General features: G+C 33.1%; 1 protein-coding gene across 4 annotated transcripts in view; it reads left to right on the top strand.

The window, feature by feature from the left end:
• FSTL5 (follistatin like 5) overlaps positions 1–26,101 on the top strand; it is a 253,016-nt gene that overhangs the window by 36,110 nt on the left and 190,805 nt on the right. For all 4 annotated transcript variants that reach the window (XM_071743084.1, XM_071743087.1, XM_071743088.1 and 1 more), the window contains exon 3: positions 9,304–9,337. In XM_071743084.1, coding sequence (XP_071599185.1) covers positions 9,304–9,337 — 34 coding nt within the window. The remainder of the gene's footprint in view (positions 1–9,303; positions 9,338–26,101) is intronic.

The following is a 26,101-nucleotide window of genomic DNA, read 5'->3' as shown; positions in this document are numbered from 1 at the left end:
TCAATGCCAAAGTATATACTTCTTCCACTATTTAAACCCTCTATGAAGTGTTTTAACAATTAAAGCGTTATAACAGCAATTCTGCATAGCCATATAATATTGTTAGGACTTTTTCCTGTCCTGTGCTATGAAACTGCTGTCATCACAGAAAAAATTATGAAGTCATCATATTAAAGAAGTTACATTTATGTTGTATTTTTAAGAGAGATCCATTGATTTTTTTATTTTTTTTTCCTATTCATCTCAGAACTGTGACCAGTTGCTTTAGGACGATTGTCCTAATGAAAGCAGTATAGGAGATTAACAGCCTGTGGAAGAACTGAACCTTAAAATCAACATGAGAGTTTCTTTGATTTTGCCATTTAAAAAAGCCCACAAAACCAAACAAAATGTGGATAACAGACTCTTCTCTGTTCAGTAAGATGAAGGAAAGATTTTATTTGGCCTTTGCCTACTATTTTATCAGGCCTGTAGAATATGTAAGATTCCTCTTAGACAAGATCTAACATTTGAAATAAAAGAAAATAGAGAAGTTTTCAATCCTGCTGAAAAGCAATGATTTAGTGAAATGAGAATCCTTGAATTTAAAGATTAGATAAAATCAATACTACTCAGCTTCTTTTCAACTGCACTAGTAATCAGGGCGTATAGGCCTAGCTCTAGGGTGCTTATTTCCCTTGGGAGCCATGCAGCCTGCTGCAGACAGGTCTTTTTACACGTGGCAGCAGTTCTAGGAAATGTGTCCACATGTATCATGAACCATTCTATCAGAAGAATCATTGCTTTTAAAATGCATTGCTCTTTCTCTCTCTGCTTATTTTGAAAATTAATTTTAGCCCAGAGGAATTGTTTCATCTTAAGGACAAAGGCTTCATCTCTTTTGCTTTGCACAGTCCAAGGCTTTCTTTAAGACTAGGATGTGCCCTGCCAGCATATCTAGGTGATTTGTTTTAATGCATAGTCAGACATCCCTGAATAGAAAAACTGCGTAACAGCTTGTGCACAGAACTTCTGTGGATGCAAAGTGGACAGAAGAAAGCTTAAGCTTTCTTGAAGCCTGGCCTCAAGATAGTTTTCTTTAAAAGTATATAGGCATAGACTAGATGATGTGGAACTTTTTTGCGGATCTTTATTTCTTCTCTGATTCCCCTTTTCTTTGAGAAGTTGTAATTTGCTTTGTGGAAAGAGGAACAGTTGCTTCATATTCCCTTTCCCAGGTCTGCCGTGATTGTTCGTCATACTCCTCAGGAGTCTAAATCCTTGAACCAAGAAATAAATTAGCAAATCAGCAGTTTCCCCCCACCCCGAACTCTGTAGATGGTGTTTTTGTGTTGTGGTTTTAATAAAACAGATCTTTCTCTCTTGTATCTAGACTTTCCAAATACCATTGGGGGTCTTTCATAAGAGTTCATGAATTCAAGACTCCATCCATTCCAGACATGTCTAAGGCTTACTCTAACACTGTGATATCTAGTAATATCTAATCCTGACAATGTCATTAATTCTGCAAGATTCAACAGCTTTATATTTTTTCCTTATTTCTGCCTAGCCACCTTCCTCTGCATCTTGGTTCCTTCTCACAATCTTAGATTCATGTGATGCACTAACTGATGCAAGAACAACCTATGTTATGTTATTCTCCCACAATTTGCTGCTATAAGTGGTGGCATTCTCTAAAGAGACTGAGCTGTGTATGCAGAATACCAATGCAAGAATTCTGGTACAAACATTAAATTACAAAGCTGTCTGTGTTCTGACAAGAGCAACAGGAAAATGGATCACATTTTTTGCTCACTCTTTCCTCCTTAGTGTAATGAGCAAGGCCCTAGTTTCTTCTGCTTAACAGAATAGCTTTACAAATGTAAATGCTGTTTCTTCTGCTTTGCATGCATTTTTAGTTTAAATTGCAGCTTCTCTACATGTATAATTCAGGTTCCTTTTCAATTATAGCTGGTTTATTAATATAAGCTAATATCGTGTTCAACTACTATAATTTGTATATGTTTTAACAGTGTAATAGATATAATTATCTTCATACTTTTCAATGAAATATTATCTTTAATAACAATTATTTCCTTAAATATTTTTTAAGGCTACTGTATGATAACAAAGCATTCCCACCACAGAATGAACATTTAGGTAATGAACATGGAACTGATTTTCTGCATTTTAACTACATTTTATTATGACTAATGATAAAATTTGATTATGTAATGCAAATCAAGGAAATAAATTCTCACTCCCTCTTTCATCACAAGTTCTGCAATTAGGGGGTTATTTTTATTAAATTATTATAATTTTTGTCCCAGTCTACCGTTTTGGACTAATTAGCACTTTGTTAATTTCAACAATTCCATTAATTCAATTGCCTGAGTTTTGCAAGAACAAAGTAAGACTCCTCTTCATCACTGGCCCACTCTGGCAGACACAGAGCCACATCCTAGGCAGATGATTCTGGTAGAGTAGCAAGGTTGTAGATGCAATGCAAAGTATGTAGATTGTTTTTCAAAAATACAGAATTCAGTGGAAGTCAATATGCATCTATGTGCAACGTCCACAGTTTATAAATATCAACTCTTCTTTCAAAAAGGGAAAACCAGCCATGGTACATCTTAAATGGATCTAAGAAACTAGTTTTAGTGTTTCCAAAAAGGCTGATATATTTTGTTAGTCCTAGAATATTACAAGACTATTTACCAACATGTAATTTGTGAGCAATCATTATGTAAAATTTTAGGATATTTTGAGAGATATTGATGCTATGTATGCATTTAGACAAAGAGAAAACAGTACTAGAAAAGGAGCTTTATTTTTTTAATCTCACAATAGAATTTCTGTGTATATTTAAATCAGTTTATTCACAGAGCCTTGTTTGATATATACTGAAAATAGTTTATAACTTATGATTTGCCAGAATAGCAATTTATGTGGTCAGTCATCCATGATCTTTTTTAGTTCACAAACACAGTGGAAAATTTGACATTTGCTACAGTTTCATCCTCCATGCTTTCAAAAGTTTACATTGAATTCAGTTTATGTTGGACACACATGAAACATTTCTTTACAGCCCTAACATGTTCTGCATCAACACATTTCATCAGGCTGATACAATATGGGGCAACACAAAACCACGCAACTTGTCTGATTCATGTGGTTGGAGACTGTTAGACTGAAAAATATTTTGCTATATTGAAGCAGAGAAAAAAACCCCAAACCTGCTATGCAAGATGTTCTACTTATAGGTGACTTGTCGGAGCAGATAATCAATATCGTGGTTCATGTAATCATTCCATTGTTATTTAGACAGTAAATATATTTAATTTAATTTATTGTTAACAAGTGAAGAGAAAATATTTTGTTTATATATCATAATGCAATACAGGAAAAAAGTAGAACAGAAATGTGTGTAAAAGCAGGTCTATTAACTCTTCCACACCCCAGTGCTGATACAGATTTAGTGTGTTTTACCTAATACAATAGTGTTTGCACATTTAAATTGGATGAATTTTATTTTCCTGTCATCTAACATCAAAATCTTAGCATTGTTATAAAAATGCTAAGGGAAATAGCTGTTGCAATGAGCAGTTTTATCTCTCTTACGTTCCAGAACTCTGAGAGGTTTGTTTATTTTTTTCATTTTCCACCAGGAAGACCACTTCCTATTTCCCTGTGCATCTGAACTTTGTTTTCATAATTATGGGTACTTATAATATTTACTCACTTACATAAGCCACAGCTTCTTATTGATTTGGTATAGAAATTAATTAACTTTAAAAAAAAATCCCAAAACAACAGTAATCAAAGATCTATATTTTATGTACCATCTGTATAAATTTCCCTATGTTTTTTAATTCTGTGTTTTCTGTAGAAAAGAGTGATACTCTGGCAGGCTTTTACTAGGCAGATTAGTTTCATCATTCAGAGATGCTTTAGCAGTCTACTCACTGGCTAATCTTAAAATAACTTGAGAAATAACAGATTTCTCTTTTGTTCTGCATGCATTTTGCTGCTACTGAGGGTCTTGGTAGCATAGCATACTAAGGCTGATCTATAATCTGCTGGCAAAGGTTTTCTTAGTACGTTAAATAACAGCTTGGAATTAAAATTCAAATCTTATGAGAAAATTAAGCCAAGGTGCTCAAAGATCTTCAGCTGAAATTAAAAAAAGAGATTAAAAAATAAGGGCTTTAAGAAAATAAGATATTTTCACCTAATGCCTTCTTTCCTTGAAATCTGTTTTTTTGAGTTGCTGAAACTGTAACACATTCCATAAAAAAAAAAATCTTTTTTATTATTATTATTTTAAAATTTCATCTGAGTAATTCTTTCATCTCCTGACGAGCTTGTTGCACTCTGTTCTCCCAGAAAAGTCTTTCTCATCCTTTTCAGTGTTTCTCCTCTCTGTTACCAAGATTTGATTTTTAAGATTGATTTCCTGCAAGGCTACTCTGATCTAGTAATCAGTGCTTGGATTAAGTCTTCAGAATCTACTTATTGTAGTGTAAGCAGCAGACATTATAAGCTTTGTAGCTTTGCAGGAAAAAGATTCCATTCTTCTAATTGCAAACTAAGGGAAGGGAAAAAATACTAGGGAGCTTCGTGGGACTAAACAGTTTTCATGGAGTCTATAAATCACTGTATCTGAATGCTGATATAACTTGTCCATAATTCTTGCTCTAAAGCCTTTTTTGTTTCTTTGTGTTTTGGTTAATTTTGGTCATAGCACAGATTGTTTATCACGAGTAAGATTCCACTGAATTTACATTAGCCTGTTAAAGTCTATGTCTCAGTCTCTGACCTCTAAAGTCATATAACATTAAAACAAATTGTCCTTTTTGAAGACTAGATGAAGGTAATACATAGATCTTCTAAACCAAATGCTACTAAAACTATCACTTTAGTTTTAGTACAACAAGAAAACCAGAGCTTTAAAATTACTTCTAAATTCAGGCAGTCATATCATACCCTGTATTTCAGAAAATACCATTCATTGTACTAAGGAGCCATTAATCATGTTAATGATATTTTACAGTTGGTAAAGTCAAAAGTTTGTTGTGGAGTTTTTTTTGTTTTGTTTTTATTTTGTTTTGGTTTTTTTTGTTTGCTTGTTTTGTTTTTTTGTTTTTTAAATCTGACCAGTATTAGTAATGTAGTTATGGAGAATTTTTTAAATGTACTTTCCAAGGTTTTGACATTCTTTGTCTTGAGACAACAAGGAAAAGGTCATTGACTTAGATTTGTAAGGTCAGGTTTCAGGGAACAGCACAAATATTGTATCAGTACCCATATTATTTTACAAAATGAGATAAGGTGAAACAATATGTTTTAGTTGTTTGTAGATCAGGTGTCCTCAGTGTTTAAGCTAATGGTAGCTAAATATTTCTATGTCCCTGTGAATTACTGATTATAGCTTTAACCTTTTAATCTGTTTCAAAATCTCCTTGGTAGAGCTTAAACACTTGTGTGAGTGCAGAGAATTACTTTCAGGTTATATTTTTCTATAGAACATAAAGATAGATAATAAGATTATTCTGAATTTATTTGCATGGTAACTGGGAAAAAATATATCAGAAAGTTATTATTAATAATATACTATTAAAAAAAGCATATGCTTTGGTGTAGACATCAGCTTCTTTCCATAGATTTATACCTATATTTTGGACATGATTAAGACTTAACAAACCTGATAGTAGTACCATAATAACAAATCTCTGGTGTATATAGATAGAATATCTATATAGATATATATGGATATAGATCTATATATCTATATAGATAGAATAAACCACCACAATTAGTACTGAAGTGTAATCAGTATACTATTTTTGTTATTAATAGGTTATAAAATGTTTAAAATATTCCATATATATTGCACCAAAACAAAATTATCTGATTTCCTTTTCTTGTTTAAAGAAAAAAAGTATTTTGTAATAGGAAAAGAAATTTAGAAGTCTTAAGTCTTTTGCATTTAGCTTATTCCCAAAGCTTATTTTTATGGCATAAGTTTCTAAAGCAGCAAATAATTGAAAAATTGTAATTTATGAAATAAAGAGCATCTCTTAAAAAAACTATTGTGTAAAAAAGTTTGAAATTCTGGGGAAAGATTACTGTCTTAAGTAAGTTCTCATAGGGTTTTCTTATGTCATTGATGACAACTGACTCGAGTATGTGCTTTACACTATCAGGTTATGCAGTGCATTGTTTACTGTGTTAATCCTCATGTGATATGGAAGGTGTTTAGTGAATGTATGCAGCTATGTACAAGAGTGCTATGTCTTGAGTTACATGCTTTCAAACTTTCATGTTTTATGTATGCTAGTATTCATCCAGAAATAACTTCTCAATCCAATACCAGAATAAACCTAAAAATTCAATTAGCATAACATGCTATGGTAGCAGTTATTGCTTGACAGGAAAATATTTCAGTGTTTGCCAAGCCAACAACAGGTGGTGTGCCAGACAGTGAAATAAAAATGAATAAACAGAAGAGCTGTCAAATTTAGTTGTAGTTTCAGAGCATTCAGAGGCCTTTACTAAGTGAACTTCAGGAATCTTCTGCTTTTTTTCTTTTATTTTCAATTTTTGTGGGACTTCCTCACAAGTGAGTTTTTACCACTAGTACAAAACACAAAAGATAGGCTCTTCAGTAAGACGTTGTCATAATGTTTGAGATACAGCATGTAGAGTATTTAAGAAATATGGTGCTTAAAGAACAAGTTAGAATGCAAATGTATCATTGATTTTCAAATGGATTTACATTCAATATTTTATCAGGTGAAATAACTAGAAAATGTGGCTTAAAAACCACTCAAATAAAAAAGAAAAAACTTCTGCACCACTTTGAATTAATTATTCAGAAACTTTTCAAGAAGACCTGTTGTGCAAGTAAAATTGCCAAAGATAAAATAGTTTCTGAACCATCATCAAACTACATCTAAAGGAGCTTGGGGCTGGAAATGATTGTGTACTTTCAATTGATTATTGCATTGATGTGATTTTTAGTTCAAAATAGTAAAATTAATAATTTAAGCCATTTAAAACTTTTGAGTCATTAACTCCAAAACCAAATGTTTTATTATAAGTCAGATTTTATGCAGTGCTGCTTTATTAGCTTGTTGATAATAAGGCAAGATATTTAAAATTATAAAAGCAAGTACTTTTTTCATGATCTCTGATTAAATTTTGCTTGATAAATATCTACAAAATTTGGGACTAACACCCTGACAGCATAGTCCATGGCTAACGTGTTTTCTTAGACTCTGATGGATTTGGAGATTAGCAGGGTAAGAAAGCAGAGCTAGAATTAAGCATAGGTAAGCCAAATACTCTGACCTGAACTAGAAAGTAAGTGTGTCAGCCTAAGAGGTTATGCTGGTAACCTCAGCATCTTCCAGATAAAGGTAATAGTTGTCCCAGTTTTTGGTAACAACCAGTTAAATAGTCCTGTATTAAATATGATATTTCTCCTAAGAACTAATGAACTGATTCATCATTTTAGCCTGTCTTCTGCCTCTGGTTTTCAATACCTACTGCTCTCCTTACTCTATTAGATTACTCTGTTTGGCCACCTTTTATTCAGCTCACCATGGTTCTCATGTGTCATTTGAAGACCTTGTGTTTCCTCCAAAGATCTCAATTTTCATTGTGCTTGTTACAGGCACTTTTACCGAGTTATTATCTTTTTTCACTGCTGCTTACTTACATTTAGTGTATTCCTTGTCATCAGCCTCATAAGCATTTTCCTACGACTTTATAAACTTGTTAAATGCCTACTTAAGGTAGCCATGATCCATTTCATTTATGCATTACATTCACACGTACCCCTTGGTTAACACAGTTTCCGTTCTTGGTGTATTAGTATTGAGATTTAATATTCTATTAATATGTATACGGGTCAAACAGCAGTTATTGTTTTAACAAGAATATAAAAGAAAATTTCACCACTGTGAGGTGCTAAATTGCCCATGATCTGTTTGCTACTATGAGCAGATGATGTGACACTGGTCAATCATGGATAGGTTTGGATTGTAAGGTAGCCCAGTGCTACCTGTTGTGTTAATTTTCTCTCCCTACTCTTTTGCTGTCCCTGTTCATTAAAAGTAATAACTAAAAGACTTGTATGACCAATGTCTCAAACATGGACTTTTTTTAAGGTATAAAAGGAATACAAAGTCGAGGTACTTTTCTGTAATGGCTTACTCTGACTACTCAGAAAAGAGATTCAGATGCTTTATTAGCCAGTCGTTCCCTAAGGATAGAAGTTTACATCCATTTTTGTGTGGTATTGCCTCTGTAGAGGGAATCTTTTCCTGTAAACTATGAACATATTTTTCTTATTTTGAAAAACATATTTTCAGAAAAATAATAAAGTGATATTTCAAATAAAATCCAAAATGAGAAATAACTATGAGGAATAAAAGTGCTATGGGAAAAGATTGGCGAGTTAGAGTGAACAAGTAAGGGCAACAGTCAGAATAGTCAAAAAACGTGTTGACTGTGAATCAGCTGTGTCATACTGGTTCTTTTGGAAGGAAATGTCATTTTGAAACATGTCAATATATGTTATGTGCTGCTGATGTAGTTATATAGCTGACATTTTAAAAAAATCATTAGGTTTAGCCAAAACTGAATTGGAATCTTGGAATACTTTAGGCAACAGATGTTAAAAATTGTTTAAAATATAAACAGAAGACTGGAAGATAATTGAAACATGAGAAGACTTTTACATCAAAGATAAAATGTTTTCGATGTTCACAAGTGATGCAATTGACTCAGGGAAAATATATATTAAAAAAAAAATAGTAATTGAGGGAATTTCAGCAAAGTTTGATTCAGGATGAAACTGAGGACAGTTAAGCACTGCTCCAGGGTTTACAGAGTTCTGTAACCCATCACAGAATGATTTAGAGTGGCACTGGTCCCTACAGTTACCTGGTTGAGCCAGTTGGTCAAAGCAAACCTAGCTTCAAAATTACATCAGGTTCCACAGGGTCTTACTCCATTCAATTATGAGCATCTCCAAAGATAGAGGTTAAGTGACAGACAACGGACTTCCTCTCTGGACAAATTATTACAGCACTTAATTGCTGTTATTGTGGAAAAAAAAAAAATAGAAGAACAAAATACTAGGGGAGTTTAAAACCAGATTATATCAGAATCTTTTTGTAGCAGGCAAAGCATATCTGATTATTTATTGGAGCCGGAAGGAGGATGAGCTAGACTAAGTCTTTTTTGGATCTGTATGTCTATGATTTTTGTATTAACTAATTCTGCAAGTAATATATTTTTCTATTTTAATTGCAGCAGGAAAAGAATCCGGAAAACTCAAGAAGCAGAGGTAAGTGCTGATTATTTTTCAGAATGTGGAGATTATTGTAGTTGTCATAAAAGCAACATCCATTGTTGTTAAAAACTTATCCAGACAGATTGTTTGCTGAGTATTTTGGTACTTGAAATGACAAAAAAAAAAAAACAACAAAACAACCCAAAACCCAAAAACCTTCCAGGGAAGAGGACTGAAATGTAGAAGGTAAATACAGCACCTACGATTTTTGGGAGTGCTGAAGATGAACAGGGCTGACTGCTGTTCTCAGGGTTGGGCAAGTTGCATAGCTTCTCACTGTGAACTTGACTATGTCTGTGTATTACACTTCAATGAAACATCAATGCTTTCACTTTAGCTTCCAATTTTATATAGAAAATCTGAGATTTGATGTGGTTGCATTTTATGCACGTATTAATCATGTCCTTAGTAGGTTGCCTTGCAAAACTACTGCCATCTGAGGTTTTTGAATACAACTTTTATACTTTCATTGCACTTCACTCTGCCAGTGGCTAAGCACTACTTGAAATAGAATATCCAGGTTAAAGAAACAGCCTTGTATCAAGATAAAGGAGTTCAGAAACCCAAATTGTGGGTTTCATGATTCTATCTAATTTAAAGTCTGTGAAGAGATAGAACACCCAAATCTCTTGTTTAAAAAATTTGCTCAGCAAGAAATGAAGGCAAAATTGCCAATAGTGGGCAAGATTGTTGTTGATATTATAGTGCTTAGAGAGGCAGGATTATGAGGTACTTTAGAAAAGAAAACAAAGGGAAGATAGAAGAGAAAAGAATACCAGTTAAAGGTTACACAGGAGGGAATTTAAGTGACAAAGTAACCTATATGGTTTTTATTCCCTTAGGAAACAATGCTTAATAATATGAGTTAGCTGTTCTTAATTCAGTTGTGTATCACAGTACTCATTAATCTTAATTTCCTTGTTTTCCCTTACACTAAGGCTGTACACAGGCATCTAAAGACAAAATAAATCTGGTGGTTGTTTGGAGTTGTGTCAGGATAATTATGTTGTTTCACAACTGGTTTGCCTGTCCTATGAGGAAAGGCTGAGGGAGCTGGGGTTGTTCAGCCTGGAGAAGAGAAGGCTCCAGGGACCCCTTATAGTGTACCTGAAGGGGCCCCACAGGAAAGTTGGTGAGGGCTACTTGGGAGGGCCTATCATATTAATTAGCTATTAGTTTAGTTTTACTAATCAGAAACAATCTTCAAAATAAATTATTGCCTACAGCCAAAGCAAAGCACTATACTTAACTTCAAAGGAGATATCCATTCCTGCCAAACAGGCAGCGAGACTGCACAGAATCTGTAGTGATTATATCCATAATATCTCTTGAGCAGATTTTTAATCTATTAAACTTTCTGATATTCTGTATATCTATGCCTAAACTAACAATTAAACTTGGAAGATTTCAGTGGTATGGAAGACTGCTCATGCACTTGGTAGGCTTTGGAAAAATTATTCCACTTTTCTGTATATATAGATATGCTTATTTGGTTAAAGTCTTTTGGGGTTGTTCTATGGTTGAGTTTTCTTGGCACTTTCTTTTAATATGTTTTACATTTCTTATTTGTTTTCATGCGTTCTTTTTCCATGTCATTGTGATCTTTCAGAAAGGTATATTATTTCACTTGTAGATGATGTTTAAAGTTTTTCTGCTTAAAATACTGGTTTCATTGAAACAAGAGTAAATTGTTTCAATATAAACATGTATGTACTATATGTACTAACAATGAGCTCCTACCCTTCACACACATTATCCAAGTGCATTGTGCTCTATAGGTGTTCTTGTGAGACAAGTAAATTATCTCCAGGTTCTCTGGACAGGGTTCTTACAGTATTAAACTCTCCACAGATAGAATTCATTTACTGTATACAGTATGACAAAAATATTTTCTGTGGTCCCTTATGTGTTCTGAAACTTTCAGAACCAATGTTGTGTTCTTTGTTCAGGGGCCTTTACAGCCCTTGTTAAATATCCATTCCAAATGAAACTCACGAGACTCTGTTACGCCTCATAATTTCCATTGAAATCAGTATTTCAGTATTCAATTTTTATCCAGTATTTCTTTAAGAACGTATTTTTCTAAGAGGAGAATATTGCAGCAGATTTAAATTCAAATACCTTTTGACGTCAGCAGGATCAAAACATGAATAACATCACCATTCTCTCTCTTTTATTATCTTATAAATGCCCAGTAATTTTTTACTTTATTTCATTTATTGCTACAAAATCTGATTACTGTTCCCATTCTAGTAGTGATGTTATAGATTTGTAGTGTTGTTTTTTTTTCTCCTGACATGTTTCTGACCCACTTGTTTTTCCCATCTGTTACTTCTGCTGTCAGCCACTAAGTCAATCACACCAAAAGAGAAGCCAATACTCAATCATCCCCTGTTCTGACTCTAATCCCATCTCCCTCTGATCTGTGCTTTTCTGCTTTTTCTTGTTTCATTTAATGGATAACAGAACTTTGTGTACACTATTTGAGAGAAAAGAAACTCTTTTATGTAAAATAATATGTAAACATTTTACAGTTCTGGTGTATACTGGCAGAGTTCCAGAGAATTTTCCCTGTCTGAAAATTATAGTCACCAGTGCAAATTACAAGCAAAATTAAATTTTGTAGCACATGGTATTAACATGAAAGAAATAACAAGGCAAACAATCACCAGCCAAAATCTTGCTAAATTTTACTTGCTGTTTTGGAGTCACAATTTGACCTTCTTTGCCTCTCTTTTCTGGTGCTGACTTCTTCAGACAAATGAATATTTCATTCCAAGCCTGGAGTGTATAATAAAATACTTCTGCAATGAATTGAAAATGTGTTGGGCAGTATCAGAGATTTTGTTGTATTTAAGCAGTGTCCTGAATTTTCTTCCCAGTTTACTCCTAACTTTTGAGACGTTCAGGTGCTTTTGATAAAGTGCATCATAAACTTTAAAGTGGAAATTTTTTTCTGACAGCATTGTTCTACAAAACTTTTATTTCTGAAGAACCAGAACTAGTGACATGTAGCAACTTTTTGCTAGACTTCGATATCATCTCAATTCCTCTGCTCAGAAAAAGCATGGGCACACAGGAAATTATTAGTCACAAAATAGTTGTTAACCTGTAATATTTCAGATAATTATTTCCCAAGCTCAGTCAGTTATTTTGAATGTGGTTCAATAATTTTTTTAATAATTAAAATTAATTTCAGTATAGAAAAGCAGCATGTAATATGCACTTCTAAGAGATGAGCAAAACCATATAAAATCTACCAGAACAAAACAAGCTAAATTGAACACAAAACAAGCTAGTTTTCAATTTAGGCTGAGAGTAAGGTGGTAACTTTTTGACATTAAATTACTACTGTAACTCCAGCTATTTTTTAAAACAACTTAAATAACAAGCACTGAAAGATATAAAAGTTGTTCCAGCTAAGATTTTGTAAGCATATTCCTTTCATAACATTTGAACATGTAAATAATTTGAATGCTAATAACTTGAACAGTTTTACTTAATTTATGTACACTTTAAAGACTGACTGTATAGAGTACTGTTAAAATTTTTGCTAGTCACTATTGGTCTGAGCTTTAAACATCATTAACGCCCAAAACTAAATATGAGACTGTTGACTCAGAGTAATTTAATTATAACCTGTGTTCCTAATCATAGTCAATCCTTCTCATTTTATACTTAGCTTAATTATCTCAATGTGAAATAATTCCTGTCTCACAGATCAGTTTCAAAACTATAATTCACTATTATTATGAACATTCTGCTAGGCTCTTCTGATAGCATTACAACATCTGCTCCTTTTATGATCTTTAGCTTAAAAAACAAACAACACAAAGAGAGACAGAGAGAGAGAGAGAAAAGATTATACCATATGGGCATCACTTGCATTTCTTGATTGCTTTTTGTTCATCTAAAAGTTAGGATTCCTGCACGACACTTACGGCCTTGTTTGGGATTCCAGGTTGATGCTATAGTCTTTTTCTATCCATTGATAAATGTAAGATAACAAGGAGTAAGAAAAGCTTAAGATTATTCAAAATTGAAGGAATTGAAGTGACAACACTGAGATGGGTTTAATTAAAGCATTAACTTTTAGAAGTGACAACTTACTTGAGGTACTCTCAGACTGTGGTGGCTCTCCTGCAATATGTCTGACTGTTAATGTTTTCAGTAATTGACAAAGCTCTTTATGTTCTGATGTAGGATGCAAGCATCAGCATCTTATGTCATGTTAAACCAGTTAACCATGGCAAAAATGCAGTTCATTACTTTTTTGTAATGTATCCAGTGACTCATTTTATCTTCTCAGTCAAATTATTCTGAATTCGTACATCAACAGACTAGTATTATGTATCTTTGGGTAGATTTTGAAGTGCATTGCTCCTGGACTACATTGATTAATGTTGTAGTTTTTTACACTGGTAAATAGCACACATCAAAAAACAATGTAGCATTTTAGAGAAAAAGGTTAGTAAATGTTTGTTGAAGTTTACTATTTTCATTGGAATGTAGCTGCTAAATAGTCTTACCTACACTCTTCTTTATCCCAATGTTCTTTTTGTTGTTCTGTTCTATCTAACCTGACTGAATAAGCTTTTAAAAGGTAGTATGAGGATTGTTTGAATTAAGTGTGCCATATACTAACCCCTTTATCCTATTCCATTCTCTAAAGCCTACTCAACTGAAAGTCAAATCTCTCGTCTGCCATAGAATTGCCATAAGAAATGCAGCTCTGTGTTCCACCTGAACAATTCTCCATCCCTTTTCACCTCCATGCTCTTACAAATGATCTACAAACACAGTGTGATTAATTGAATGTTGTGGGGTTTCATTTATTTATCATTGTCTTGGAACAGCTTTAGCATGGTTAACATCTCAACATAAATATATATATGTATATATATTTCTTTTTGGTCTGAGAGTCAGATTGTGAAAGGCATTAAAAAGAAACAAAACTCTTATCTGTGAAAATACTTTTAATATAACTGATGGTCTTAAAGTTCTATTCTTTAAGAGACCCAAGGGTCATTGTGAGAAATACGTAGGCCAGATATCACTTCTAGGTAATATCTTCGATAACAGTGCAATTACCCAGACTTTAAAAGTATAAATTAAGACTAAGATCTGTGCTGTACTTTGTGAGATGGCTTTCTTATTTATTTTAAACAAAACATTGGTTGATGAGGCTGGACTTCACTTTTGAGATCTGGCAGCTCTGCACAGTATTTGCGCAGTAACCTACTCAGATTTGCTACCAGTGACATATGGTGGAGATAATGAGGGTAAACTGCAAGGATACATTTGACTTCCCAGTTATTGTTTTGAAGTAGAAGTTTTTTATATTAGTCAAGAAAGTTATAACAAGTGAATAAAAGCATAGTTCAAATATACAGCATCACATGGAATTTTTTGAGTGTTATGTTTCAAATGCTGTCCAGATTTCGGTATGGGAGTTATTTCTAACTTTGTTGGATGGCTCTGAAGTTTTAATTCCACTTTTGCTATAAAAATATGTATACTAAAAAGATAATAACTAGAAAAGAAAAACCCCAGACAGCAAGCATGAGTCTGAAAAGTTTTTTGTAAATTACACACAAATTCACAGCTCTCACTATATACTCAGAAAATTAATTGGAATAACAAGGCATATCTGTAATTCTTCTTAAATGCACAAGTCCTTTATGTCTGCCAGTAATCCATAGCTATGTGAGAGTCACACATAATCGTGATGACCACTACAGAGATACCTACTGATATATATTACATATATATCATTATATTATATATATTATGTCTACATATAGATTATGTATATGTGAAGACAAAAATGTACTCCAATTCTGGTTCATTACATTAATTTTAGAATTAAATTCATGTGAGATGTTAAGAATTTTATGCACAATTTATTTCTCTTTTGTCGTTCTTTATGTCAGGGAAAAAGACATTTCACTTATTTTTTCTTTGCATATCTAATATTAATGCAATTCAGAAGCTTAGAGGGGGGGAAAAATTACCTGTGTCCAAATTCCAGGCAAGAACTCTTCTTCTGCAAAATACTAATAAGAGATTAATGGTTATTTCTGCATGCAGTAGAATTTGTAGAGCTAACACAAGAGATTGGTATCCCTATCTATTTTATTTTGTTTTAAATTAATCCATGTCCTCCTAAAATTTAGGTTACATTCTGCTAAATTGCTAAATCAATTTCAAAGCAGAGATTTCAAACTTCATGAGAGAGAATATGTTCAGCAGTATTCAGGAAGTTTCTCCCTGTAGGGCATAAGCAGGTAATTTGAACAGACAAAGCACAGAAGCAATTCACCACTAGCCAGGAAGGCAGGGGTGGGGTTACTGAATACTTACTGGAATACGTATTTATTTATGTTCAGACTCTTTATGTTAAGTAGCTTCACAGAAGTAACTCAAAGGATGAATGTAGCAAGTTTGCTTATTTAAATGTAAATGTATTAGTAGTCTGAATTTTAATGATGTGTGACCGACAAATCATTTTGAATAGTAACATAGTTTGTCTATTACTCTGAAATTTTTGATTTTTTTTTTTAATGTAAATTTTGTTTAAAAGCTTTCATGTAAAAGCAACTACAGTTAAACTTGAACACTCAATTGAAAATGTTTTGGAGAGTTTTCTGTGTTATTTCTGGTGTAGGCTGGGAGAAGTTAATGAATTTGACTTTGTTTAAATTAGTCTATTCTTTTATTATTAATAATATTGAGTCTTGTAAGTTAAAAATTCATGCTAAAAGCTTTCTCATTTCATATATTAAGATTCCCCTTTGTGCTGAAGACAAAACTAGCTTTCACTTTAAAGAAGAAATATTCTGAAATATGTGTATTTTCAATAATAGTAGCTTTGGTTTACTTCTTTCTTCTTTAAAGAGGTACACAAACCCCAGATGGCTTTATGAAGTAATTTGCTTTAGCTCTGGAGTACTGAAAACTCACTGAATTCATAGAGACAATGCAATGCAATACAGTGCAAAAGTATACTTGGATCCTTTATTATACATAGTGTAAACAGTAGTGCAGTGTCTGTAGGTCATGTGTGTCATGTTTCTCACATGTAGTCAGAACCCATTTAATCTGCTAACAATAGAAATCTAAGAATGTGAAATGGGTTATTCCCTGTGAAGCTTAGAGCTCTCATGGCTTTGGTGCACTTAAGTATATAAAATTTTACCCACCCCTTCTGCATACCATGCAGAACCTTACCATTCATATAACAGGGAGTCAAATATGATTTATATCAATACCGTAGGTATCTTAGTTAGGTTTGGCATGTAATACCCTGTGGGGATGGTTTGGTTTTTTTTCATAGTACTGCAGATGTAAAAGGCAATTGTTATGACTAAAAAGAACCAAATGAGAATGATAGAGCACCTTTTCTTTTGTGTTGCAGACCACTGAAACAAGAAAATCTTAATGCTTTGAAGTTTCCTTTCAGAAAGAAAACGTACATTAAGAAAAGAAAGAATAGTGTACATTAGAAACACTAATTATACTTGAAACTTATATTTTGTTTGGAAATAAGTATGCAATGTAATAGCAAAGGAATCAATGTTAGAATTTTGGAGAAAGCAACTTTTATATTTGTTGCTATTTTTCTGCCACATAGCCATTGCTTTATCAGACGATCTCTATATTACCTCAATATAAGCTTATCTAAAATAGTCTGCTGTGATGCCTCTTTACTAAACAAAAAGGAGGTTATGATATTTATATCTCTGAAAAAGATGCACATACTGTTAATTTAAAAAAATCCACAAGGATCTTTGCAAGCTCCACAAGCATGCCTTTTTAGATATGAACTTAAAAAGAAATATAGACAATAGAACAATTAGACTGTTCATAAGGGATTATTTAAGGGAGAGGAATTGTCCTGAAAGCAAAAGGGAAATCCAGGCAGAGTACATAAAATTCAGAAGAAACAGATCATATGTACTGGTATTTCAGAAATAAATACTATTTAACTTAACATTGTTTTGAAATAAATATGTGTAACTAGTTGTCTGTTTAATTCATGTGCTCTTCTACTGTTTTTTGTTGTAAATTTATAACACTAAAGTTTAGTAACTATCAACATAACTTCCAGGTAGGTTTTCTGTGCTGTGCTTAGGCTTTAAAACATACACAGAAAAAAAGCCGAGACATTTATGTTACACAGGATAAATTTCCTTACTCATACCATCTAAAAGAGAATTACTTCTTACAATATTTGTGAATTCTTTAGAATGCTATTGATTATATATTGGGAGCATATTTTTTCATATCAGATTATCACTCTGAGCTTACATAACATTGACGGATGAGACTGGTGAACATGATTTCCCCCCCCACACTCACTCCCAATTTCTGCAGCCTTATGTATCACTCTGATTCCAACTGAGACAATTACAGTATTCAGCTTTTGCCTTACTTTTTGCATAGCAAGGGTGGATGCATTTCAGTACCCATTAAGTCCATGTTCTTGTTTACTACAAGCACACTCTTTTGCCACCACTTCAGACACTAGAACACGATTAGCAGTGTCAGATCCTGTTAAACTTTACATCATAACTGGAAGCAGATATTAAAGTGAATTGCAAATTAAAGCCTGCTAAAATGCCTGCCACTAACAATTATGGTGGGGCAGTATTAAATTTCTCATTTGTTTCCAGAGGTCAGATTAATAAAGCTGCATGGCACATTATCATAAAGGGTGGACCCAGTTGTCTGTTTCGATTATGCTTAAAAGTCTAGTGTTTCTAAGGAGACTTTGCAAGGAATGAATGCATTCATTTTGAGTAGCAGTGTAAAAGGTGGGTAATTATTAGACCCTTTTCTGAAGAGATCCAATCTGAGGTTGCTGTCAATCAGATGGCTTTCTACTTTTTAATTTACAAACAAAAAAAGTAGGTTTCTTTTATAAATGCCTTTCAGTTCTTAATCATTATATTTGGGATATCTCCCTACGTACCTGGAAATATAATTCCTTAGATGAACCAACCGTAAAATAAACTGCATCCGATATTAAAAATAGAACTATCAATATCTGTTCCAATAGAACTTAATGAAACTCTGTGGTTTGCTTTTTCCTCTTTACAATCTTCTTGATTCAGAAGCATTTTCAATAATCTTATTGAAAAAAATAGTGAAGGTTTTCCAAGCAAGTTTCCTGCTATTTGGTCTGTGTGACAAAAATATGAGAAAAAAAACCCCTCTAGTTATTCCTACTGTGAAGAACATAGAGATGTTTAGAGAAAATGTTAAATTTGAGGGTATCTGGTACAGATACCTATCTGTTTACTTAATACTGTACTAATAATCTAGTGCTCTGATGTATGAATAAGCAAAATCCCATGCATGTCACACAAATGATCATAGCTTAATATTAGAGGTATATTCCTCTGTATATCCCCCCCACTTATATATATATATATATATTTATAATATGTTTGGTAATTAAATGATATCTAGTGTTTTAAATTTTTTGGAAGACACACTCCAGGTTTGTTACCAGGTAGAGAGAATTCATTTCCCTAGAAAAATTACACTGGAAATGATCCCCATTAATACACAACTTCTTCAGAAAATAATTTCACCATAAATGGGCTTTAAATGAGGAAAAATTTGTCTTCTGAAAGTCTTGCTTTTTGGACCATATAGATGTTAGCTAGGCGTGGACATTCTACAGATTAGCATCACAAACAGTTTAACCAGTTACTTACATGTTTTGGTTCATTTAAAACAATGGGTAGATAGTTTGAAGATTAAAATACAGTTCCACAGAGTCAAATTTAAAACTAGGTTTACATTTTATCTATTCAGGTAATTAAGTCCAAAAGCATATAGCACTTTGATTATGCAGTTGAATATATCTGCAGTAAATGACTGCAACTTTCTGATCTGTCTTCATAATAATAAAAATTCTTGGCAGTTCTGAGAAGTTTGATAAAAGGTAAAAATTAATTAGATATTGTAAAAACAAACAAACAGCAACAAAAACCAACCAGAAACAAAAAATTATATTTGTAATAATATAATTTAATAATTTTATTAATAATATTTCTTTGGTTTTGTGGGTTTTTTGTTTGTTTTGGTTTTTTTAATCAACAGCGTGATATCATGTCATAAAACCCCAGGTGTGTTAATAACATATCAGTGGTTTTCCTTGCAGGGATAGAGAAATAATAAGTAGTATTATATATGACACTTTTAAACATCACCTGAAAAACTGCATCTATGTCTGAATATATTTCAGAGTGAACTGCACTTAAACTTGGACAGGTAGAGAGAAAGTGATACCATTGTCTAAGTGGTATAAGTCTAAAACTCAGCTTGTTTTTTCTAGAAGTATGGAAGACTTGAAAGTATTTTAATAAAAAATCCTTGAAAAGAGCACAGAACTAATGAAATGGAAAAATGGCTAGGTTAATGTTATTTCAAATAAAAGGTAATTCTCTTTGTATTCAGGAAGACATTTCTCTATGTGCATATACCTCTTTGCATGTATTAATATGATATATTAATATTATGTGAATTAATATGATAAAGCCAGATTTAAAAATACCATGTGTTATTGTGTGCAGATGATAAAGCAAAAATGGAACAAAACCTGTTTCAGGAGGAGTTTCTCTGGTTTTGTGAAACTAAGGACTAGATTTTGTGCTTTGCCAGTAGACAGATTTGAGTTCATGAAAAGTGATACATTATTGAAAAATAAACCTCCTCAGGAAATTGCTTAAAGGAGATGGTAGAAGGACCCGCAGCCTCTCCTCTAAATTGAAGCAAGGCTTCCCTTATGTGCAAGAGTAATCCAAGGTGATCTGTTTACAGGACAAGATAATATGCTTTGATTGGGATATAATAAAAGTTCTGTTTTGTTGCCATCTGTTTCCTGTGGAAAAAAAAAACCCTCTTATTTGTGTAGCCATGACCTGGATCACTTTCTCTAAATTTATCTTTTTCAGTGTTCTGTTTCCCGCCTGTGTCCCAGTTTTGGAACTTAAGCCAGACAGAACTTTGATGATTTGATATGGTAGAAAGTAATCTGTGTGTTCAGATATCTACATGTATAAGGCTTTAAAACACAACCTCCCTTGACTGTCCAAGGGTGGCATATGCTGCTATACTTCCAAAGCTTCTTAGAGATCAAGTATTTGGAGTAATTTCTATATTTTCTCATAGCCATGGAACCAATCATTTTCAGTTTCAGACTTCAGAATGGAGAGAACTTTATGGCATAGTCTGCATGCAAACACTTGAGGTGAAAGCTCTATTTAGATCATGTTATTACTCACTATTGTTTGTCAGTTGACTGATGCTTTCATCACCTTGGGGGGGTGGCTGATGAGTTGTCAAGAAAGAATTGTATCTTATTAATTAATATTAGTTCAAATATTTTTCTAGTCTGTAAGATGCTATATGAAACCTAATACACATAAATTCCTATGGATTATTTTAGATTTTTTTATGTATACGGTGCATGGTTAATTGTCAGAAAAAGCTTGCCTTACAAAATTGTAATAGTTGACATTAAGGCTTGCTAAACTTTTTTTTGCTCAGACACCAAATAGACACATGGCATCATGGCAATGATAGTAATAGACTGTCATTTTGTTTGGCCCTGCATAGCTACAAGTGGACATATTTAGCTGCTTAGGCAACATTTATTGATCAAAAGACTGTTTATCAGGGTTTCCAACCTGGGAAAGACATGTGCTAGGACAGAATTTTTTTCCATACATCTATCAGAATTTTGTTGTGTGAGAACTGGTTAAAAGGTATGTCCACTGGGGAATAAAGTCGTGGCTAATCCCTGGTTAAACATGCAAGAGATCTGACAAAAAAGATTGCACACCTAAATACCATTCTATAAAGAAGTGTCATTGCATCCAAAAGCAGAGGGATATAATAGGCTGCTTTCTCCTTCTCACGCTTGCTGGACTTTTAGCATGTAGAATCTCTTGTGATGCACTGGCTATAAATTTTTGTTTTTCTAGCATTTGGCTTCTTGTCTTGACTTAGTCTAACATAGGCTTAACTCTGCTAGCAGCGTCTCAACACAAAAAATCTCAATAATAAAGTTCAAATCACTCTTAAATTATGCAGAAAAAACACAGATACAGTTGCAAAAGCTGGCACAGTAGCAATAATAAGTCAAATCACAGTGTTTTTGTTCTCTTAAATCACCATGAAGGTCAGCTGTGGCATTTCTTGAATACGAATTTAAGAAAAAGTTTTATAATGTTTTAAAAAAATATATCTTGAGAATATTAAAGCAATCATTTTTCTTATCTTTATAAAAGCTGGCATAGAGCTGATTAAGGTTCTTGGGAGGAAGGGAAGAATAAAGAATTTTAGCAAACAGAAAGGCATGCAAAAATCCCATTTGTATCATAAATGCTACTGAGGTTCTAATTAGCAGACACTGATTTTTCCTCATAAAATGTAGAAGTTGTGATGTTGTAGCTTTAAAGATAAATTGCTCACTAAAAATGCACTGCAAATGGGAAAAAAAAACCCACTAAAAATATTGTGGTACCATAATTTCTGTGCTCATAGGATAATTCATGTATCTTGCACTCTGGTCTAATTTGCAGTAATCTGGCCTTTATTCCCAAGAAGAACTGGAAAATCTTATTACTCTTTATAATTGTCATTCACATCTCAAAATAAAAGGAGTATATAGAGTTCTGAGAATGATTAATGAAATAAAATTGGTAGGAGTCATACAGCATCATAAAGTGTAAAGAGAATGCATTTGTATTCACTAAACAGTCTTTCTAGGTGGGTCAGCATGGCCTCAGAGAAATATATATATGAATAAATTTATAGAAATGTGTGTATGCATTTAGAGACATACACACAAACAAAATTTCAGGACTGAGCCATAAATAGATGGGGCTGCAGGTTTTAGATTTGCTGTTATGATCCTCTTTCCTTGCTTACTAAGAAAAAAGTGTCTCTTCATTTTCCCACTTATCTTTATAAGCAGTCAATTGCAAATGGCATTTCTTGCTTTCCTTACCCCTTCAGAGAAATATTATGAGAAATGAAGCCTGCTTACTTTCTTTCAAGCTTTTCTGTACTGACTGAGGCTTCCCTTTTCCACGTGTTTCTTCCAACTGTGGCAAACGCTTAGAGATTGGGAGAATCACAAATGCAAGCGAGCTACATGGCAGCCATAAAGAGCATGAAGGTCAGTGCTGTTTCCCACACTGGGATTATAGTGTGCCATGAGACACTTGAGCAATCTGATCTAGTTGTTATCAGAAAAGTCAATATTTGCATTTTATTGAATATGCATGCCCAGCAGTGTTTGGAAAAAGGCCTATTTGGTATCTGTGCTTGTGTGATTATCTTGTTTGCATTCACAAGATACTATCTGCAAATCCTCTAATGATTCAAAGAAAACAGTGTATGGAGTTATTTCATTATTAGGATTAATTCTTTGCTATTCTAAATTAAAAAGGCTTAGAATCTGATGTTCTTTAATTTCAGCTAGGACACTGGAAGGGCAACTTGAAAAGAAATACTGAAAAATGCTTCCATTCATAGAATATTAAATGTGTACAGAGAATTTATTTTAGTATATCATATGTTTGTATATCACTTTTCTAAGAACTCCTGAATCACCCTCCAAAAAGAGATTACTGATTTTAAGTGGTCTAAAAATTACCTAATCAATGAATTTCAATCAAAACTAGGAGAATTTTTTAACTGATGTGCACTCATGTTTTGCAAGTCAGAGTAGAAAGATGTTCTGTATGGGCAGAATCCTATACAGCTATCATGAACCTGACTGGCTTCAGTGGAATTCTGCTGGTGTACTGGATTTTGAGTCTGGACAGAGACTTAGATCACATTGTTCTAAAAGTTTTTTAGGGATCCACAGAAGTGTAATAGCAATACATTTACCAGATTATTCCCTTATGCTTTAGAAGGTGTTGGACAGAGAACAATCACTTAAAAGTTTGTAGCTCTTTTCAGACTCATTCAATTCACAAAACTGGTCATGCTTTCCAAATACCAGTCATAGAGACTATTATAAGACATGAAGTCACTTGCCGGTGTTGTGACTTTGCATAAAAATTTCCATTGATTGAGGTACAAAAAGGTGGGCTGTGATTAGCTCAAAAATGGGGGCTGAGAAAATCCTGTCACTTTTCATCAAAGGATGAAAAATAACACATCTTAAAATTTTCCTTCAAAATTAATACCTGTCTGTTAAACATCATTTTGAACAGCCAATTGATCATGCTTTTCATCATCCAAGATAGCATCTGTAGAAGGTAAAACTGCACCAGATCATCCAGGGATGTGTTTTAAGATACAAGGAGGACACCAGGGCACTTCTTCTGGCACCATACTCAAAATACAAGAGAAAAGTCTGGTGAACCAATATAGTTCTTAGTGCCTTAATATTTGTGTGATGTTTGACTCATGACTTGTGAGCTCATGCAAGCTTTACACTGACAGTCTGAATAGTGTCATGGATAGAAAGAAAGCTAATGGGTTCATATCTTTTTATTCTGTTTTGAATATTTTTGTAGCTTCAGATGGTGATATTACTTTGAGAAAAATGTTTTTCAGCAAACAAATAGAGGGGACAGGTTTATGAAAAGTCAGTGAACTAATCAGTTATCAGAGAAGTCAGATCCTAGAAGCTAAATATGTTGCTATTTTATAAATAAAAATAAAATAATAATAATAAAAAAAAATCCAACAGTAGCATTTTATCAGCCACTAAATACAACAACAGAAGATGCGGGGGTTACATTAAATTTAAAACTGTCTGTAGGATGCACCTCCTTGAAGATGCACGTAATTTGAAGTTGTAGTCATGTCCTGTTAATACCTGTTTTTTTTCAAAGTTACGGAGCATATATATAATCCAGCCAGCTATTGAAAATGACCTTTATTTGCAGTATCTGTACGCCCTCAGTTATTAGGTGTTCTTTTTTTCCCCAAGAGCTCTGTGAGATAGAGAAGGCCTTCAGAAGCAGGAACAGAAATACATATTATATCAAACGAATTGGCTAGAGCCATGCAAAGCCTGTGGTGAAATGACTGACTGAGAAGCAGACCCCTGCCTACTGAGTCTGTGACTCTGCCCAGCGCTTTGATGCAAACAGATGCTCAGGAGCTTGAAATTTGCACTGCATTCATTTGAATGCCAATGCCTATGTATAGATTTCTGAAACTTGCTCATGTCATGTGTAAAACAGACACTGAAAGGCAGTTCCAGACTGGAAAAATCTGAAAATTTATAGATGTGTATAATTCTTCTCAGTTTTTAAAGGCACGGAGAAATGCCTTACTTTTGGTATATCCCTTTTCTTTATTATTTTCTCACTGTTAAATATTCCATACTTTCATTGTTTTTGTTTCCTTCTGGTTTGGTTTGGTTTGTTTTTCTGGAGAGAAGGAGAATGAGGTATGTCTTTTTTTCAACTTTTATATTTTGACATGTTTTTCTGAAACTGGAAAGAATATCATATTAAAAAATATCAAATTGACTTTTTCTCTATTGTGCTGAAATATTTGGCTAGCCCTATACTAAATAAATAAGCAGCAAATGATAAATAATGGAGTAGTCATTTTATTCTACTAAATAATGAAATTCATATAATGAAAAAATAAACTATTCCATTCTATATTATCTGAGAAATTGATTACTTGTTTATAGTTTTTACATTATTCAGATAACAGATATCTGCAATATATTTGGATTTGATCTATTTCTTTCCTTCAGTGGTATGTCTCGGAGGCTTAGCAGAGTTTGTGTTACTTATTCATTTCTAAACCCGGAGATACTGATGTTACCAAACAGATATTTGAAAAATTGAAGTATATATTTTGGCCCTTGATAGAGTAACATTGATTATAGTGTAAATTATAGTTTGAATAGTCAGTGGGATTTCTTCAAAGATATGAACAGATTACCTAATTGCTTGGTACTAAAACTGTATTTGCTGTGGTTAATAGATGGTATAACATTGCCTAATTTTTCCATTATAATTAACATCTACCAAATTAGTGTTACTGTGATTCCACTTTCCACATATCACCAACAGAGAGCCATGTGCTCAACATTCAAATTCACAGAGAAATATCTAAAGGGAAAGCAAAATGTTAGATTTTCTCTTCTGTAGTAATTCTGTTTAAGATAACGTGTCTGCTGTGTGTGCTTTAGTTATGGATTTCAAGGTATGCTGGATTTTTAACTGAGCTTTCGCAGTGTGTTATCAGACTGAACAGGTTTGGTATAAAATAGACAGTGTGGCAAAGTGTATTATATACTTCTGTTACTCAATTTCATGGTTTTTTTAGTAATTTTTTAGTAAAGTAATTTTATTACCGAATGGATTAAAGCTTAAACATAAAATAATTCTGCTTGAACCTATGAGCTAAAGCTTGTAACTCTTCTATCTTTTTGACAGATTTTTTTTTTTTGGGGTGGGGGTTTCCTATAAAAATAATTTAACTAAACTAAAATACAAGGAAAAATTAATATAAAATCAGCTCTAGTGCAGTGAAGATTTTTTTACTACAAGAAATGAAAAAACTTATGTTTATATGCTAGACAAGTAAACACTGTTTTCCTTTTCTTCCTTTCTTACTTCTTTAATAACTTAAAGTTCTGAGCAGTGCTGTGAAAATTCTGCTAAATTAATTGATTAAAGTCCTGCAAATCCAAGCAACCATTTGTTTTGGAATGCCATACAAAAAAGCTGGAAAATTTATTTCTGTCAACTA

This window comes from Heliangelus exortis, chromosome 4 (genome assembly GCF_036169615.1).
Source record: "Heliangelus exortis chromosome 4, bHelExo1.hap1, whole genome shotgun sequence".
NCBI classification, from domain to species: domain Eukaryota; kingdom Metazoa; phylum Chordata; class Aves; order Apodiformes; family Trochilidae; genus Heliangelus; species Heliangelus exortis.
This window is presented reverse-complemented; position numbering and strand designations above follow the sequence as displayed.